The following is a 20,697-nucleotide window of genomic DNA, read 5'->3' as shown; positions in this document are numbered from 1 at the left end:
ACCATCTCTGCATTGATTACGACTTCCATACTCGTAAAGATTTTGCAACCTTCACTTCAAACATTTGATTCTACGATTTGATTCTACTCCATACACTTCTAATTCAAAATAAAATCCCGATTCCGAGGACATTAATTGTTATGCATTTCTATGCACGGAATTAGTCGAGTCTAAACTAGGTATTATATTACAAAAGTACTTGGATAAAAACAAATTCTCTAATCTCTAGCATACGTTAACATGTTTAGCTTCATGCACTTGGTCCCTCTTCCCTTGCAGAGTTGCAGGCTTGCAGCTTTAAGGATAGCCCTCCTCGCTCGCTCTTGGAGCAAATCCATGCATACGTTATACGGCATAGTTAAACAACCTACATTCATTATTTCAAAGTTATTCCTTCTTGTCCAAATTTTAAAGAGAATAGTGGCTATACAGATCATGTTCCATTGAAATTTTATAATAGTTGTAGAAACATAACTGTTATAATATTTTAATGATTATATGATTCATAAATGATATATTTATCTCTTAATAATTAATTATGTTATTATATTTTTCGTATAAAATTATATTATCAACATTTTTTTTATTTATCAAATTTTTTGTTTCATTCATATAATTTTTATTATTATTCATAGTTTCTCAAAAATTAATTATTTTATGTTGATTAAACTTTTCAAAAATTATATTTACGTTGTTGATATTAGGAGACTAATTATGTCCATTATATGATTCCATAGTTTGCGTAGAATAGGGGAGATTCAGTACGAGTTAATGGCTAGTATAGGGAATCCATTAACAAGATCATTAGTATCATAGTCAAGGGGGCCATTGCATCAATCCCAGACTCCGATCCACAAGCTTTAAGGCAATCTCTTAGCGCATAAATGAAGGATAGACTCAGACTAACATAAGATCAAAGAAGGGAGTATAAAGAAAAGATAAAATATACTTATTAATCTTAGAACATATAAGAAGTATACAATATAGAATGTTACAATTACTTTGTTGTTACGAAACATGTAAAGTGGGCTATGTATGTACCCTTTATTATCACAAAATTATAAATAATTGTGTTGGACATTGAAATAAATCGAGAGCTTAGAAATAAGTATTAAGAACCCAAGAGTAGCTAAAGATGGATATCAAGCTGTGCCAAAGATTCGCTTCATCCGCATAACTTCCTTACGACTCAAAAGTGTAATATCCTGGCCAATGTCAGCAGGTAAATTCCCAGCAAATAAAGCGGTAGGAGTGAGTTGTAATGCAGGGTTTGCACCATTCAGACTGACATAGGCAGTAGCCGGAGTTTTACCAACGTTAATTTGAAAGTGAAGCATGGCCTGTGGAAACACCATAACATCACCAACCTCTAATCTTTTATAGTATGCGATGTTGTTGGTGTCAATAAATCCTGCTATGATTGAACCTTTCACCAAAAGAAGAACTTCTGACGTACGATGGGAGTGTACTGGGATCACTCCTCCTACAACGAAGTCTAACCTGGCCATAGATATACCTAAACCATTAAAGGCTGGGAACACATCTGAAAATGCTAATGTCACATTGTTCCCAAATACGTTATTGGGTGTTTTTTCACCACGAAAACCTGTGTAAACAAAATCATCAGTTATGACTTTAGCAAGATCTTTGCAAGCATATCCTTCAGGTCCTCTAGGAAGACTAAGATCTCCAACACAAAAGTCGAGTTCTATAGCATGTGAGAGAGAAGATAGGAGACAAAAGACAAAGAAAAACGAAAGAGTTCTCATTTTGTTAGAAGCTAGAAATAGGTGGTACAAATGGTGGATAAAATGAGAGAAGTAAAGAGGTAGGTGGCACAGATGGTTTGATTGTATTTTCTTTGCGGCAATCGACACCCTTTACATAGTATTGGCTGAGCATGCAAGTTTCCGCGGCTTAAAAGAATAATAAATGATGTATGCGATAATGTTAAGAGGAATTTGACTATTTGAAATAGAGATCCACTTGTTTAACCAATTCAATTTTTTTAAGTATCATTTTATTGACTCAATGTTTCCATTTATAAAAATCGTTGAAATTGTTTATCAATAGTTTTTTTGTTTTCTTCGTTGATTGAACAGTTTTAATTGATTCTAGCAAGATTTAATTAAGAGTAATGATATATACCGTCGTCCATAAGGCTGTAACTAATACTTAACCCTAACGTTTCTGAATGATATTTGTTTATAACGGTTTGATTTTTGCCATTGTTCATTTATTAATTTTACTATATTTATTTTACTTCAATGTATATACTCGTATTTTTTACTAGGAAAATTTGCAAATTGCACCATTTATAGTTAGTATTTTGTAAATTGCAGCCATTTAAAAAAAATTGTAAATTGCAGCCCAAAACTTCTTATAAATTATAAATTGCAGCCTGATCTAACTTTTTCATCGATTTACGTGTCAAAAAAATATTTGGTTAAGGTTTTAGGGGCCATTTTAGTTCTTAAGGGACCGAATTGATCTCACAATTAGCAAAAAAATAACGTAAGTGCCTCGTTTTTACAAAAAAAAATAGTTCCCCACAAATCGATACATTTTTGTTATGCAAAACGAGGCAATTACGTTATTTTTTTTGCAAATTTCGAGCTCAATTCGGATCCTTAAGAACTTAAATAGCCCCTAAAACCTTAACCGAATATTTTTCAATACGTAAACCGTTGAAAAAGTTAAATCTGGTTGAAATTTACAATTTATAAGAACTTTTAGGCTGCAATTTGCAATTTTTTTAAAATGGTTGTAATTTGCAAAATACTAACTTGAAATGGCTGCAATTTGCAAATTTTCCTTTTTAGTAATACATAATTGCAAATTAAAATATATATATTGGCACGTATTTATGTTAGTCAATCTATAATGAGTATTCAAGAACATAGGGAGTAATATATTATTATTACCTATTAATTAATGAAATACAGAGTAATTAAATTAGGACTACATGACAAAATTACACGTAGGATTATTATTTTCTTTTACGTAATTATTAATAAAACCTTTTCAGTTTTTTCGCTTGAATGTATTTTTTTGGTATTTATTATTACAGTATTATACTTAAAATATATCCGTAATAGTGCGAGTACAATATTAGTAATGTAGCTGGACTTTCCTCTTGAAAGATGCTTCGTATGATTTAAATCATTTAATAGTAATATTTATTTATTTATTTTTTTCTGTATTATTAATTTGTCAACGGCATTCAGCCCCACAAAGTTGACTAAATGCATGAGAGTATGAGATTAGAATTATTAAACAATATTGCCTGATGTCTGGTCTTATATTCAAGATATGTAGACCTTGTAACAAGTAGACCTGGCAAATGGATCATTCGGGTCGGGTATGGGACGGGTTATTTCGGGTCGGGTCAAGTTCGGGTCAAAAAGTTATCGGGTCATGTTCGGGTTGGGTCGGGTCATTTTGGGTTTCGGGTTGATTTCGGGTCGACTGATAATTGGGTCGGTCGGGTATCGGGTCAACACTTCGGGTCGAGTTTGGGTCGGGTCAGTTCGGGTCGGGTCAATTTTCGGGTCCAATTTTTGGGTCAACTGGGTCGGGTCAACTTCGAGTCGGGTCAATGCATTGGGCTAAATTCAACTCAGTATATATATTTATTTATTTTTAGACGAAAAACTCACTACATTTATTAAGGCTACTTTTTTCATGAAATATAGTAATTGTTTGACTTTTATTGACCTTGTTATTTTTTATTTTTATTTTTTATTTTTTTTTTTGTGTTTAGATTGAGAATCAATTTCAGGATCTCCTGAAACTAAGAGGGATGCTCTAACAAATTGAGTTATACGACTTATACCTCATAATTAGGTTTTTCTTGTTCAAGTTTTTTCAAACGAAACTCATAATAAGGTTTTTCTTATTCAAGGTAATTTGATCTCAAATTCAAACTTGATAGGATTAGATTAAACTTTTTCTGGGCTACTTAATAGCTCAGTCTCCGACTCTCCGGTTTAAATTACTTCATAGGATGTCTCATCACTATTAGTATATAATGAACTAATGAATTATGAACTATTGCAGTTATGTAACTATGCTTGTATCTATCTACGGTTTACTATCTAATTAAAGAACTCAAGATCCTACATGACTATATTTTTCATTACATATAAAACACAAAATACGGTCAAAGAGAAGTGTGTGAATAAAGTCAAAACGGTCAACTAAAAAAACGGAGGTATTATTAATTAAGAGAAATATTCTCATATTCAGATGTAATATTACGGATACACTTGTTGATCAATTAAAAATTTTCAAAATTTCAATTTTAACAAAGTTACAACTTAAAAGTGAAAATTCAAGAGGGAAACAAAATAAAACTTTTAACTTGGTTAAAATTGTGGGAAATTCTTCCCCCCAAATGGCTAAAACTCCAAAAGTATTTCATTATGAGGACAAGAGGTAAATTATGAGCGGGAATACTCCCTCCAAATTTCCATAAGTAAAAGGTAAAGTGACTAAATTCTAAAATACAGAAACACAAAAATGAAAGTAAAAAAATAGGAAGATAAAAAAAATCCTTTAGCTTAAATAGATTTGGGTCAATTAATTCAATTTAATTGCGGTTTTTTTCTATTTCGGTTTGCTAAGGTCAAGTCTTTAACTTAAATAGATTCTGGTCATTTTAGGTATAAGATAATTTTGGTTAAGGTCACTCTGGGTTTCGAGTCAATTTGGGTCAATTAATTCAAGTTAAAGGTTGGGTCAACTTCGGCTCTCGGGTCACTTCGGGTCTCGGGTCAACTTCGGGTCGGGTCGTTTCGGGTCTCGGGTCAACTTCGAGTCGGGTCATCTTGGGTCGGGTCGTTTCGGGTTGGGTCGTTTCGGATTTCGGGTCTAGGTCGGGTCATTTCCACTTCGAGTCGGGTATGGGTCGGGTTGGGTTGATTCGGGTTTTGGGTCAATTTCAGGTCACAGATTTCGGGTCGATTTTGGGTCATGGGTCGGGTCATCGGGTCTGAGTCAGGATTGCCAGGTCTAGTAACAAGCAATGTTATATTTCAAATTACATATAAGAGATTATGCAATAATAATGTATTAGTTTGGCTAATTGTTTTCTTTTTGGGGGTCACTTGGTAAATATAACAATCTTTCAATCCTTTAAGTTACATTTTTTTAATGATTAAAAGTTAGTCTTGAAATGAATAAAGTTACCCCAATATATATACTTATATATAAAATTTACCCTAATACAAAAAAATATTTTATATACTTTATTGATAATACACTCTTTAAATAATTGAATATCAGAGAGTACAATTATTGGTTAGAGCTTCCCTCTCAACTCCAGGGATTTTAAAGGCCAATTCTCATCACTTGCTCTTGTAGTTTCTACCAAAAAAAAAAAAAAAAAAAAAAAAAAAAAAAAAAATCAAATATCAATGATTGAACATATAAAATTCCGTAATTTGGTATGAAATAAAAAAAATAATTTAGTTTGTATTATACACGTTAACTTGGTCAATTCGGCTATCTAAGTTCTGGCAAATATGAAAATAATTCCATATAGCAATTTCTAGAGTGAAGGAAGAATAACTTGAAGTTTTGTCAAAAAAAAAAAAAAAAAACACTTCCGTTTGCTAACTATAGTATTATGACTTTAAAATGACGAATTGAGCAGTGAAAGTATTATGGATTTACTTTCTAGAAATCATAAGTTTCTTAAACTCAAAATAATAATAATATTTAATTTCAATTATTGATGTTCACATTAAGATTTGGATTTCATTTTAGTTACCGATTATTGTGAGTGTTTAATTATCTTAAAGCTTGCCTCCTCAACTCTCTTCGATCTCCCTCTTTGAGGGTTTTTTGGCTGTCGTTTGTGCCGAAAATAATCTAAATTCTTCGAAAATTAAATTATTTTCAATCCTTATTCTTTGATTCAATTTAGTTTTTTGTTTTCTTGCATTGTTTGTTCTATCCTTCTAGGAGAGTCTTCTGTCCAATTTCTTGGTATTTTGATTCTAACCTATGGATGAGATATTTTTTAGGGTTTTCGTTATTGGGAAGGTGATTTGGATTCACATAGTCCAGGTCAGCTTTAGGTCTTCTCATCAGCTTTATAATCAAAACATCACTGCACAATGTGAAAGTCTAGCTAGCTCGCTCTACCTGAGAAGATTTCGAAATCAATGCTCACAACAAGCTTGAAGCTAGCGTTGGAGTATGAGCTATGCCGAAATTGCAAAAAAGTTATGATTTTGATTGTAGAGTTATGTTCTTTTCGATAAATTTGTGGTTTATCTATGTATATTATCAATTAGATGTCATACGACTAATGAATGAAAGTATTTTCCCGTTCAAAAAAAAAATCTACTTTTTATATAGAGGCTTCATTTATTCCATTTTCTTATTTTGGTGTTAATGTTTATTGTATATACGGGTATGGGCCACATCTGTCATCAAGAGAGAAAGTCTACAAAATTTCATACCAAAAGCATGTAACAAAATGATTGTGGGTCTCACTCTAATACAATGTTAAATATGGGTTTGGGTCACACCGTCACTAATGGATAATCCACTTTACAAGTTTAAGGAGATTCCATCATAAAACCATATTGCCATAAAAGGATTAGACTCTTAGCCCTTAAACAATATTTAACACTACTATACAAGACAAGGATCGACCTAGTTCCGATGGATATATAGCTTCCAAGGACCCTTTAAATTGTATTACAACTGGGTATATGGGAGATCATGCCACATCCACACTTCAAACTGATCAAAGAGCTCCTATGTAAAGGGGCGTGACAGAGTATATAAATCGATCTTAGGATTCAATTCAACCATCAGTTAAGATTTTGGATATCGTTATCTGTTGATGTCTTTGATTTATTCTATGTTTAGTTTGTCTTTTTTTTTTTTAGGAAATGTTAGCCGAGCAATTATATTAAATTAAATCAATCCCCACCAAAATTAAAAAAAAACACTTCAAGGAATAATTTGAACCCAAGATAACACATATTGATCCAATGAATTAAATGTTTCAAGTCTGGCCTAATTTTTATTTTTTTAAAAGGATGATAAGTCGTATTTTGTACGTGTTTTTAGAGTCTTTTTAGGTAGTTTTCGAGTCTAGATTAGTTGTTCATGACTTATTTTGGCTTGATTTGGTTTAGTTGTGATCATACGATGCTTTTATAGGTAGATTCGTTGTTTTTGATGTATTTCAGGATTTAATGAAGATTTTTGGAAGTTTTACGAAGTTGCGGATCGTGATCATAGCTTGCAATTCACCTAAAAAGCCAAAGTTTGAAGTTGAATTCATTTAAGGGTAATATCCAGTCAGACACGCCCATGTCACTCAGAGACATGGACATGTCAGTGTGTTTTGAGAAGGCAGAAAGTTGGAAGCTGAAGTTTCATATGAGGCACGCCCATGTTCATTTGAGGCACGCCCATGTCGAGTCGAGAGTTTCAAGCTAGCAGCTACGTGCTAAGGGAAGCATGGTCGTGTTGAATGCGGGCATGCCCATGCCTCGTTGAGTGAAGTTGGCCCAGCGAGACACGCCCATGTCAGAATTTGACATGCCCATGTCTAGCTGGAGATTGAAGAAAAATTGATTTTGACTTTAGGCACGGGCATGTCTTGTGTGACATGCCCATGCCTAGACGAATTTAGTCGGTTTTAATCCGATTTCTTTCCTTAATTAATCCTATCGTTTAGCCTTCTTATAAATATTCTTTAGCATTATAATTTCATTATCTATCACCTTAAAACCCTAGTTTTCTCTCTAGACTTTATTTCCATTGTAATTCAAGATTATGCAGTCAAGTTTCTTTGTTTATCTCTTGTAATTCAAGATTTGGTATTTTCTTATTATCTTTAATTCCTTTTACTATTAATTTTGTTTTCTTTAATTCTTGTTATTGTTATCATTAATATGTGTGAGTAGTTTCCTTATTCCAAGATCTAGCGGAACCCGAATATGATTGATGCATGATTTAATTCTTTAAATTCTCTAATGATAATTGTAATTGATATGCTTAATTGATTGTGCTCATGCCAATACTAGATTAAGGATAATTGGTATTGTCATTAATCCATTGTTTTAACCGCAACGGGAGTTGGGTTTTTACGGGTTTGAATAAATCAATTAAGGGTTTGAAGTTCATCACGGGAGTAGTTGAATGGATGACTAGGAAGTTAGAGTAATGTGCTCAAAGTCTTTAATTTACATGATTCCACGGAAGTAGGCTTGATTGTGATTAGAGAAGCCATTGATAACTCGGGAGATACCATTGGTACTATTCAGGGATTACTTTTCCTCTTTAATCAATTGAATTATATGTTAGGGGTAGAACGACTATTGCATTAATTGTATTCGTGGTGATGCTTGATCTTGGATGTTTTTAGTATTTGATCAATCATATTATTTAGTTTAATCGCTCTTCCTTGGTAATTAGTTATTAATTCTCACTTATTTGATTTGGTTACTTGTTTAGTAGTTACTTGAGTCTATTTAATTAGTTGAACCATAGTCTCTTGGGATCCGACCCTTACTTGCCTGTCTACATAGTAGTGTTCTTGTTAGGTTTATTTTTGTTAGGTATGCGACACGCCTATCAAATTTTGGCGCCGTTGCCGGGGACTAACGGTTTCATTCTAGTTATTTGTGATTCGTTTTTACTAAGCATATATTTTGTTGCTTTGGCTATTGTTCCTTGTGTCTTTAATCTCCCGTTATAGTTTCTTTGTTGCATGCAAACTCGAAGTTCAGGTTCAGATGATTTAACACCTTTTGATTCTGAGATCGAAGCTACTGTAAGAAGACGAAAAGGTAGAAGAAGGAGAAATCAAAGCATAAGAAACCTGGTTGACCCAGGAATAAAATCTCTTTTAGAGTATGGTATTCTTGATACAACAACCGGATTCCTCTCTAGTATTGTTAGACCACCTGTCACCGCTCAGCACCAATTCATACAGTTCATCTCCGATGATTCTTTTGCGGGCTCACCGAACGATTGCCCTGTGACTCACATTGATAGTTTCTTGGAGAAGTGTGTCACTATGAAGCTCAATGGTGTCACTGATGATGCTATTAGATTACGCCTCTTCCCTTTTTCACTACGGGATAGAGCAAGGGAGTGGTTACGAGATGAAGGTATTGGTTCCTTTGATACGTGGGACAAGCTTGTCAAGGCCTTCCTAGTCAAATTCTTGGGGCAAGAGAAAACTGCAAAATTAAGGAACGAGCTATCTACCTTCCATCAATCCAATGACGAATCCCTATATGAGGCATGTAGAAGGTTTAAGCGATTGCAGAGACAATGCCCTCGCCATGGTATTCCAGAGTGGATGTTGATCCAAACGTTCTATAATGGTTTGACCCATGAGTTTCGCATATACATTGATGCTGCGTCTGGAGGTTCCATCATGATTAAGAACCCAACCGATGCTAAGGATTTGATTGAGAAGATGGCAGCTAATGATAATTACCATCCACGAGGACGAAGTGCTACTAACAAAGGAGGTAAATATGATGTTGATGCTCTAACTCTTTTGACAAGTTCTGTGCAGGCATTAACTCATAAATTTGATCAATTCCAAGCCAGTCCTCCTTGACCCTCGATGGAAACTTGTCAAATGTGTGAAATACAGGGTCATACTGCACGAGAGTGTCAGCTTAATTATGATGGAATGACGATTGAGCAAGAAAATGCTTTTCATACCACGACCTCCACAAGGCCATTTGATGAAGGGTGGAGAAATCATCAAAGGTTCTCATACAAGAATACTCAAGCTACAGCGAATCCTCCACCACCACCCGCTTTTCAAGCAAGGGAACCTTTCAATCATCAGCCCATGCACCAACCACCACCTCAATCTTCAAATCTTAAATCCATTATGGAGACTTTTGCTACTTCCCAACATCAACAACAAGAGCTTATTTCAAAGCAATTTGAGTTACAAGCAAAGCAGAATGAATATTTTGAAAACTCGATCCAACTGCTCATTGCTCAAAATAAGAGGATAAAAACTCATCTTTCTCAACTATCACAACAAGTGAATCATCTATCAACTCTTCAAGATCAAGCAAAAGTCCAAACGAAACAATGCAATGCAATTTTCGTGAAGAGGGATGAATTGACTAAGGGGGGATTAGAGGAGAAAATGTGCAATATGGAGTCAAAAACTGAAATGCGTGAGAATGAAGGTCCCAAATATGTTGCTCCACAAGCCTATGAGGAACCGATGCCTTTCCCGCAAAGGTTATCAAAAGCCGTGCTTGATAAGCATTTTGGGAATTACTCTAAGACTCTTAAGAAGGTATTTACTACCATTCCTTTTTTCTGATCTTATAATTCAAATGCCTCAATTTGCAAAATTTGTGAAAGGAATTCTAGATCATAATCATAATAATAAGGAATTAGAAAGTTTGTTAGTGAAGAAGCATGGCTCTAATATTTTACATGAGAACCTACCACCTAAATTGCATGATCTTGGTAGTTTTACTATTCCTTGCAAGATAAACAAAACTACTTTTGATAGAGTCTTGTGTGATTTAGGTGCTAGTGTTAATTTAACACCCTCTTCTTTGTATGAAAAATTAGGTTTGAAAAAACTTAAACCCTCTCCTAAATCTCTTCAAATGGCTGATAGGAGCGTTAGACTCCCTAAAGGTGTAGTTGAAGATGTATTAGTTGGAATTGGTGAACTTGTTTTTCCTGTTGACTTTGTTGTAGTGGATATGAAAGAAGACCTTAAGATCCCACTTACCTTTGGTCGTCCTTTTCTTGCTACAAGTCAAGCTCTTATAGATGTTCCTAAAGGACAAGTGACCATAAGAGCTTAGGATAAACAAATTGTGTTTAAGCTTTTTAATGACCATAATTTTACTTTTGATGGTGGTACTTGTTTGAGAATTGATGCTACTAACCCTTTGGTTGATAAATGTGTCTTTAATAGAAATCTTGTGAGCAAAAAGGACAATATTCCACCACATGATGGGTTTCGCTACATCAAAGTAAGCACGGATACAAAGCACATAAACTCTAATTTGAAGGAGCCGTTTCGAGGTGGATATATTAATGAGCAATACAACGGAGTATCTTCTCTCTGTGGTGACCCAGGTTGAGCTACTAAAGAGGGGTCGAGCTAAAGACCTTAAACAAGCACTAAATGGGAGGCAACCCATTCCTTTTTTTGTTTTATTTTCCCTTTATTTTCTTTTTTCTTGTTTTTGTTTTTTTTAGTGTCTTGGGGATATGATGCGACATTATTTTGAGGGCAGTCCCAGCTTCGCCCCTAGGTATGATCCCTCCTCTGGCCAGTAGGGCCTAGTTTTCTCTTTCCCTTGCTTGTTCTTATTCTATATATGTTCACATTGAGGACAATGTGAAGTTTAGCTTGGGGGAGGTATTACTTTTTGCTTTGGGTTGTTTATTTAGCGTCTTTATACGACTATGCCGCGATGATGATATGTAATATATGTGTTATTTTAAAAATTGAAAAACTTGTTTTTGAAAACCCATTCACTAATTGGCTTGGAATTGAACTTGTTTGTGGCTAGAATGGTCTTCCCACTTGACCAATATGGATAGCTTGAGTACCTATGTGAGACTTTTGAGCCATTATTGACTGGTACATCTTATTTCAGTCATTCTTTTCATGTGTGTTAGATTTTCCTTCCTGTAATTTGATTCTTGGATTTGCTTTGCGATTATTTGAGACTTATGATGCAATGTGGAAGAGTGATTGAAGTTCCTTTTAGATAATTAGAGCCAAAACTTCTTAGGTGCTTGTGCTTATTCTATTTTCTTTTTATTTTACATTAACTCTTAGGATGAACCAATTTGAGCCATGATTTCCCTTCTTTGACGCCTTATATTTTATGCCTTAGAGCCTTTTTTAGGTTTATTTGATGGAGAATCAGTGTATTATTTATGCCCTATTTAATTGTGTTTGGAAAAAAAATTTAGAAAAAAAAGCGCAAAAAAAAAGCAGAAAAATAAGTTTGTTGATACTCTAAGTTTCAAAAAGAAAAATAAAAAGTTGAAAAAAAAAGAGAGAAAAAAAAGATGAGAAAATGAGAAAAATGTGAAAATTTCATAAGAATTCGAGTTGGAAATCCATAAAGAAGAAAGAAAGGCAATATTTGTCATAGACATCTATGTTGTCTTGTGAAGAAAAGTGAGAATAAGGGCATGCTTGTAAGTTGTGCGGAGGAAATAAGGTCGGTTTGAACCCGACATTTGGCTATGTAGTGGGATTAGTATTTTTGTTATTTTTGAGCACCACATTCCAAAATGACATCGTCTAACCCTATATATAACAAAGCCTACCCTTATTTAGGATCTCATGACTTCCGTATTTGCATCATCTTTTTACAAGTGGAGAAAATCTATAAGCAAATCTACAGAGGACAATTGCATCAACTCGACGCGCATAACTGCAATTAGGATGAGTGATTTCTTATTCTAACCCTTGTAAACACATGAGTGGCTTGTTTGTTTTATTTTCATAACTAAAGTGAGATGCTATTCATATATGACTGAGTTGGTTGGGGGAGATGTGTGGAAAGATTGGTTGTCAATTCCGAGTGCTTGAAGTTTATGGTGGTTTTATAATCAATGACTTGCATTTTTTGTTTTTCACTTGGTTTTAATTCATTGGCACATATATTCTTGCTTGAGGGGCTATCTTACTCTTCTTGTGTTCCATGTTTCAATGCTTGAGGACAAGCATTGGTCTAGCTTGGGGGAGTTTGATAAGTCGTATTTTGTACGTGTTTTTAGAGTCTTTTTAGGTAGTTTTTTAGTCTAGATTAGTTGTTCATGGCTTATTTTGGCTTGATTTGGTTTAGTTGTGATCATACGATGCTTTTATGGGTAGATTCGTTGTTTTTGATGTATTTCAGGATTTAACGAAGATTTTTGGAAGTTTTACAAAGTTGCGGATCGTAATCATAGCTTGCAATTCACCTAGAAAGCCAAAGTTTGAAGTTGAATTCATTTAAGGGTAATCTCCAGCAAGACACGCCCATGTCACTCAAAGACATGGACATGTCATTGTGTTTTGAGAAGGCAGAAAGTTGGAAGTTGAAGTTTCATATGAGGCACGCCCATGTTCATTTGAGGCACGCCCATGTCGAGTCGAGTGTTTCAAGCTAGCAGCTACATGCTAAGGGAAGCATGGCCGTGTTGAATGCGGGCATGCCCATGCCTCATCGAGTGAAGTTGGCCCAGCAAGACACGCCCATGTCTAGCTGGAGATTGAAGAAAAATTAATTTTGACTTTAGGCACAGGCATGTCTTGTGTGACATGCCCATGTGTCACGGTCCGGGAGTTTATGCCCCGAACCGTGCGGCGGGCTCTAGCCTTTTGACGGCAAGAACGCTAGCCTTGAGCGGACGAGGAGCTTGTGAGCACAAAGCAAACACAGAGGCCAATTAAATCAAAGGAGCATACTTCAAGGTGGGCACAAGCAGGTCCGAACCACGAGTTCTTAGTGCATCAAGTTATTATGCAAGTAAGACACAATATCTATAGAGGTCAAACAACAAACAAGCATAAAAGCAAGGCAACACTTGGTATAAGGCTTAAGATTTCATTATTCATTCACCCTCTAAAGAGCTTTAATTTGATTACAAGGAGAATCCCTAGTGAACACTGAACTCACAGTAAATGGGACCTCAAGCTAAGAAAACATAAACTAAACTCTAAGAAAGCATCTAAAGGGAATCTAATACATCAAAAGGAGTTGGATTATAACACCATGCCTGGACGACCCGATGTCTTTCCTTAATTAATCCTATCTTTTAGCCTTCTTATAAATACTGTTTAGCATTATAATTTCATTATCTATCACCTTGGAACCTTAGTTTTCTCTCTAGACTTTATTTTCATTGTAATTTAAGATTATGCACTCAAGTTTCTTCGTTTATCTCTTGTAATTCAAGATTTGGTATTTTCTTATTATCTTTAATTCCTTTTACTATTAATTATGTTTTCTTTAATTCTTGTTATTGTTATCATTAATATGTGTGAGTAGTTTCCTTATTCCAAGATCTAGCGGAACCCAAATATGATTGATGCATGATTTAATTCTTTAAATTCTCTAATGATAATTGTAATTGATATGCTTAATTGATTGTGCTCATGAATACTAGATTAGGGATAATTGGTATTGTTATTAAGCATTGTTTTAATCGTAACGGGAGTTGGGTTTTGACGGGTTTGAATAAATCAATTAAGGGTTTGAAGTTCATCACGGGAGTAGTCACTACCACAAAATAGGGAATAAGTAACACACTATATACAACTGTCAAGTTGGATAGGTGATCTCTAGACATATACAAATCGCCTATATAAGATAAGCGTTTTGTAGGTTAAAACTTATAGATCTCCTGTTTAAGTTAACCGCTCTATATGATGTATCCCAATTTTATACTATACAATATAGATCGCCTCTTTCAGTTAACCGTTCTATAAGTATTAAAAAAAAAAAAAAAAAAAAAAAAAATCAACCTAACCCTAAAAACATAACAGAGTAAGCCACCTCCTCCATCTCATTTTCTCTTTATTTTCTTAGATCTAAATCATCAGATCTTCCCCCAATCCCCATTTTCCTCTCATTCCCTCTCCTCTTCCCCATTTAAATCCTTATGCACTGTACTGTTGAGCCACCATCGAGCCTCAAGCGTCCACCACCGACCTTCAAGTGTCACCACCGAGCCTCAAGCATCACCGAGCCACAATCTATCGAGCGTCCAACAACGATAGATTGTTGTTTTTGTTGTTTTTAGTTTCAATTCAAATTTCTAATTATAATTTATTTGTTGTTTTTGTTATTACATAGATCTGTTCTACTTTTAGTTATTTTTGGTTTCAATTCAAATTTCTGATTATAATTTATTTGTTATTTTTTGTGATTCAATTGCATTCAAATCAGTTTTAGCGAAGTGGTAATGCTCCGCTCGAATGCTGCCGTCGATCAAGTCGTATAAGTCGCCGTCGTTAGATCTGGGTCCGTTGAAATGAGGTGTTGCTACTTTAGAACAGATTGTGAAGTCTAAAGATGCATAAAGTTACAGTATATGAAGGGTAATCTCATTTGTGTTCGAATTTAATGTTTAAATCCGTTTTTTGGTTGTTTTAAAGTGATTAATATGATTTTTATGGGTTTTTTTTTTTCGATCTATAGTTCATGATTTAATTCTAATTCAAAATTTTGATTTTAATTTTATAATTTTGTTTTATTTCTCAATTACGAGTATTTTAGATCTATACTGGTTTTCATGTTATAAACTTATAACTTCTGATTTTCATCTTTTATCAATTGATTTTTATGTTTTATAATTTATGATTTTCACGATTTTATCAATTGATTTTCATGTCATAATTCCGATTTTCATCTCTTATCAATTGATTTTCATGTAATAATTTCTGAATTTTATCTTTTATCAATTGATTTATATGATATAATTGGGATTAATTTCTGATTTTAAAACTTTTGATTTGCGGGTGTTTGGTACGGTGCGGGTTTTCTATTTTTGAGGTTGGTGGAAGCGTGCTGGCCTGGTTGTGGATGATTGCGGTGCAATTCAAGTCGATGCACTTCGATCTAAAGCTGTTAGCACATTGATAATTAATTAGCTATGTTAGAAACCTTGTAACATAATTTTTTTTCCTCAAAGATTGAAATACTTGTATTTTAATTTTTTTACAATTAAAATGTTATTGTTATGGTGTTTCATTTATTATTATTATTATTATTATTATTATTATTATTTTAAAATAATAATAATAATAATTTATTTTTTTATTAAAAAAAGTGACAAATAGAGAGCGTCTATCTATGATAGGGGTTTTGGTTTTATGTAGCTATAGAGCGTCTTTCCTAAGATGACAACTCTCTTTTCCTTGTTGTTTATTCACTTCGTACCTTAAATACAAAGTACCTATCTTAGATAGGCGATCTGTATTGTGTTATATATAGAACGCCTCGTTGAGGCGTTATATAGACTTTATAGGGCACTTCCTCAGAAGAATGCCTCTGAGGCGTTCTATATTGCTTGTTTTAGGTGTTTTATATTCATGTTTTTGTAGTAGTGAGTTGAATGGATGACTAGGAAGTTAGAATAATGTGCTCAAAATCTTTAATTTACATGATTTCACGGAAGTAGGCTTGATTGTGACTAGATAAGCCATTGATAACTCGGGAGAGACCATTGGTACTATTCAGGGATTACTTTTCCTCTTTAATCAATTGAATTATATGTTAGGGGTAGAACGACTATTGCATTAATTGTATTCGTGGTGATGCTTGATCTTGGATGTTTTTAGTATTTGATCTATCATATTATTTAGTTTAATCGCTCTTCCTTGGTAATTAGTTATTAATTCTCACTTATTTGATTTGGTTACTTGTTTAGTAGTTACTTGAGTCTATTTAATTAGTTGAATCATAGTCTCTTGGGATCCGACCCTTACTTGCCCGTCTACATAGTAGTGGTTAGGCCTTTCCATGTCGCGGTTAGACATTGGTGTGGGTGGAGTTGTCCCAATCCACTCACACAGGGTATAAGAACTTATCCTTGTGATTGAAGGAGTGATACTTGCGGGTTTTATAGATTCAAACGATCAAGTATATTATAAAACATTGACCAAGGGAGATATTATGATCTTCCCTCAATCATTACTTGATTTCCAAGTTAATGTTGGTAAACTCCTGCTCTTGCCTTTGTTAGCCTAAACAATGCAAACCCTAATTTTCAAACTACTACCACGAAATTCTCTGTTTGCCAATAACTTACGTACGGACGTGATTGAGAAGATTACTTTACTTGATGCTACACAAGCAAAGAAGTTGAAGAGCATCTTTGGCGGCATTAATTGAATTTTCTCTATTGATGTGTTGTTTACATAAATATGTTCCTGTATAAGTTATATATATTGTCATTCATGTAAAAACGTACGTGGAATTATCGCTGACAAGTACTATCACCCATAAAATTAGTGGAATCGTTTAGCATCAAGAAAATCAAGATTATTACGCAATTCAAACGATTCTTAATTTATTTATTAATATAAAGTCATACGACATCTATTATTTCAATTTTAATGTATACAAATTTTTACCTTGTTTCTACCCTTATTTGGAATAGTACATTTATTAGCATGTACAAGTAAAAATAAACATGTATACTTGTAGGGAATATTTCAAGCCATCTAAACTTGAACCCCACTGTGATCATACACTTAAGCATGGTGGCGTCCAAAGGGAAGGAAGCTAGAGTAAAAGAGTTGCACCGTTCACCAGGTGAAGGTTACACCCCTTAACGATCCATGAGATCGTCAAATCCAATTGGTCTGGAACCAAGACTGGAAGTTCGGGGATGAGGGTACGAATCCAATCTAAAAGAAAAGAACTCGCCCTATAAAATAGGCCTCTACTTTATTCTACTCGTATTCATGTGCGCTTTCTGACTAACATGCAATCAATAGGTTAACCCTAAACCTGTTTATCTATGTTGGTTGAATATTAATGCAAAACAAAACTATTATTGGCGATCACTTGAATTATAATCATATTAGCCTAAACAAGATTATTAATTATCATATTCAGCGTGATTACAAGTACAAATTCCCTTTAAACATGCATAAAAGGCGTGATCAAGCAATAACAATAAATAAGCATCAAGCAACATGATAATCATAAATCATAATAATTATAAAAATAATCATGTTAAATCATAATAATAGCAAGATCCTAGGCATGATACTAACAAGATTAATAACAAACCCTAGCATGTCACTAAGCAATAAAGATCAAAGCTTTAACCCTAATATGATACTAACATGATATCAATATGATATTAGAAAGCATAGGACGCACCCTAAACATGATACTAGAAAGAAATAATAACATCCTAACATGATGCTAGGAATTAATAAATAATAAACATGCTTTCTACAAGAATAGAGCAATAAGACTACATACTTTGATGCCTCGTATCTCTTTCTAATAACAAAATACACGCGTTAGTAACTTCAAGGAAAAGTATTAAAATCAAACAATTAAATTAAATAATGGAAATAGAGATTTGGGACCAAACCCTCAGAAATATCAAACCTTTCACGTCTAGGGCGAAGGCAACTTCGAACTTGGATAGGTGTGTCTAGATCTTGTGAATGCGGAATTTTGTTTGTGAAAAGTTAGTTTAGAAAGAGAGAGTATCAGGAAATTCTTGATAAGAGTTGGTCCTTAAAAAGGAAGGTTTAAGGAGGCTATTTATAACGAAAATCAGCCGGAATATGATAACAAAGAATCAGAGTTTCAAGAAGAATAAAACACGACGCATTCGCCACACAAGCCTCTGTCGCAGCGCGACAGAGCGTGTTGCCGAGCGACAGACGTGTCGCCGAGCGACAGCCTGTGGTGCGGCGCTATAGGCAGTTTTTTCACACGTTTTCATATTTTTGATAAAATTAAGCGCACGAGGGATAAAACTGTTATTTTATTTAAAACACTTCTTTTATTCTAAATAAAACTCAAAACACTCAATTATCAATGCTAATCACATTAGGATTCAAAAAACCTTCTAGAAGATTCTAGAAGACTATAATCAATCCTAATTGCATTAGGAATCATAAATCATAATGGGTCCTCCTCTAGATCATTGAGTCGTATATAAAGGTCAAATCGGGACCGGTTTAGTATTTTGGCCATAACTTCCTCATTATTCATCGAAATTGGGCTTATAATATATCGTTGGAAAGCTCTTTTCGAACCCAATCCAACTACACTATTATTGGACCCTTGCCATGGACCAAACTAAACTGGATTGGCTATTTTCATAAAATAGGTTTTCGAAAACAGAGAGAAAGAAGAGAAATAAAAACTAACCGCAACACTAGACTTTCCACATTTTCACTTCATTCGATTATGATTCAACATGAAAAGTATTCATCACCAGCTTTGGTTTTGGGAAGACACAAATGGGTGTCTACAATACTCCATTTTAAAACACTTCTATTTTATTAATTTCAATTATTCTTTTTCCTCCTTTTCCTCTTTGTCTTTCCTCTCTCTGCTCATTGGTAACCTGTATCTTCATCTGGTCATGAGCTAATCACTTCATCACTTTTTGTTGCTGCTTGAATTCAAGGCTCAAAAATCAATATTAATGAAAAAAATTGGCTTTAGATAAGTAAGTTTGACAACATTGTCTATTTTATTGGCTGATTAGATGTTAAAATTTGAATTTAATATCATGATTCACATTCAAAAATAAAAAATAAAAAAAGAATAAATAATAATCGGTGAAAAAGTTTAGTATAATTTCATATTTTTGCAAAATTTCTAGAATTGGTCGATGTTGGAATATTTGCTTCAAATTGTTACTGGTTCGTTAACTCCTAATATATAGGATTATGCTCTACTAATTATTAGTTTGTATTAGTGGAATCATAATATTAGTGAGGTAATTTTGTGGGTTAATGTTAGCATTAATAATGATCATGGAATCATGTTCTTTTTTTTCCCATCTCTCTCTTCACGAATTTGAAGAGACGTGCTTCAATATTTACAAATATTGAAGCAAGGGGGTGTGTTAAGAAAAGATGCTTGAAAATTTTAATAGTTACTCCATATTAATTAAATTAGTCAATTGTTAATGGTTAGTTATTATCCTAAATAATAGTAGCAGTTTGGTAGTATTGTAGTTAGAATTACGGAGTAGTAAGTTTGTATAGGGTAGTGGAGTAAATCGTGGTACATGATTGCCCACTAACTTGTTCATGTTTCCTATATTTTTGGCAGTAGTTAGGAAGTTGTTAGCTTGAGATTAGGCTTATTAGGAGTATTAGTTTTCTGTCTGTATAAAGGCTATTATTATCAGTTTTATTTGAATGAGAAAGCAGTTTTATTTTCCAAAAAAAAACATGATCACATGATCATTGTTCATGCTAACATTAACCCATTAAATTACCCCACTAATATTATGACTCTACTAACACAAACTAATACTTAGTAGAGCATGCATATTCCTATATATTAGGAGTTAACTAACCACTAACAATTTGAAGCAAATATTCCAATACATCCCCTTGCTTCAAATTGGATTACAATGACTATCCGATCTTCACGCTTGACCTCGACGAAATTTACTTTTTCTTTTACAACATTTTGTGATGACTAGGAAGTTAGAGTAATGTGCTCAAAGTCTTTAATTTACATGATTCCGCGGAAGTAGGCTTGATTGTGATTAAAGAAGCCATTGATAACTCGGGAGAGACCATTGGTACGATTCAGGGATTACTTTTCCTCTTTAATCAATTGAATTATATGTTAGGGGTAGAACGACTATTGCATTAATTGTATTCGTGGTGATGCTTGATCTTGGATGTTTTTAGTATTTGATCTATCATATTATTTAGTTTAATCGCTCTTCCTTGGTAATTAGTTATTAATTCTCACTTATTTGATTTGGTTACTTGCTTAGTAGTTACTTGAGTCTATTTAATTAGTTGAACCATAGTCTCTTGGGATCCGACCCTTACTTGCCCGTCTACATAGTAGTGATCTTGTTAGGTTTATTTTTGTAGGTACACGACACGCCTATCAAAGGACCTTATTATGATTACGTTGTCAAAAGTGAAAAGCCATTTTTAAAGATAATATTTTATACAAATTATATTGGTAATGATATAAG

At 33.8% G+C, this 20,697-nt stretch overlaps 2 protein-coding genes and 1 non-coding gene across 3 annotated transcripts; 1 reads left to right on the top strand and 2 right to left on the bottom strand.

Moving 5' to 3' along the window:
- Positions 1-1,142: 1,142 nt before the first annotated feature.
- LOC145577743 (auxin-binding protein ABP19a-like) lies at positions 1,143-1,769 on the bottom strand. The gene has a single exon (XM_081635200.1). It carries the CDS (start codon positions 1,767-1,769, stop codon positions 1,143-1,145), a length of 627 nt encoding a protein of 208 aa, XP_081491326.1.
- Positions 1,770-8,740: 6,971 nt separating this feature from the next.
- Positions 8,741-10,835, top strand: LOC145577742 (uncharacterized). Its single transcript, XM_081635198.1, has 3 exons — positions 8,741-9,559; positions 9,641-10,309; positions 10,509-10,835. Exons 1-3 carry the CDS (start codon positions 8,741-8,743, stop codon positions 10,833-10,835), a joined length of 1,815 nt encoding a protein of 604 aa, XP_081491324.1.
- On the bottom strand, positions 9,221-9,327 carry LOC145580417 (small nucleolar RNA R71). Its single transcript, XR_014099464.1, has one exon. It is a non-coding gene; the product is annotated as a small nucleolar RNA R71 (small nucleolar RNA).
- Positions 10,836-20,697: the final 9,862 nt, after the last annotated feature.

This window comes from Chenopodium album, chromosome 14 (assembly GCF_948465745.1).
Source record: "Chenopodium album chromosome 14, dcCheAlbu1.1, whole genome shotgun sequence".
Taxonomy (NCBI): Eukaryota; Viridiplantae; Streptophyta; class Magnoliopsida; order Caryophyllales; family Amaranthaceae; genus Chenopodium; species Chenopodium album.
This window is presented reverse-complemented; position numbering and strand designations above follow the sequence as displayed.

Excerpts from the sequence above, each read along its gene's own strand:
- LOC145577743 (XM_081635200.1), bottom strand. The coding sequence starts at position 1,769 with ATGAGAACTCTTTCGTTTTTCTTTGTCTTTTGTCTCCTATCTTCTCTC.
- LOC145577742 (XM_081635198.1), top strand. The coding sequence starts at position 8,741 with ATGCAAACTCGAAGTTCAGGTTCAGATGATTTAACACCTTTTGATTCT. Across the intron at positions 9,560-9,640 it reads TTTTGACAAGTTCTGTGCAG|GGTCATACTGCACGAGAGTG; the intron begins GCATTAACTCAT and ends TGTGAAATACAG. Across the intron at positions 10,310-10,508 it reads ACTCTAAGACTCTTAAGAAG|ATAAACAAAACTACTTTTGA; the intron begins GTATTTACTACC and ends ATTCCTTGCAAG.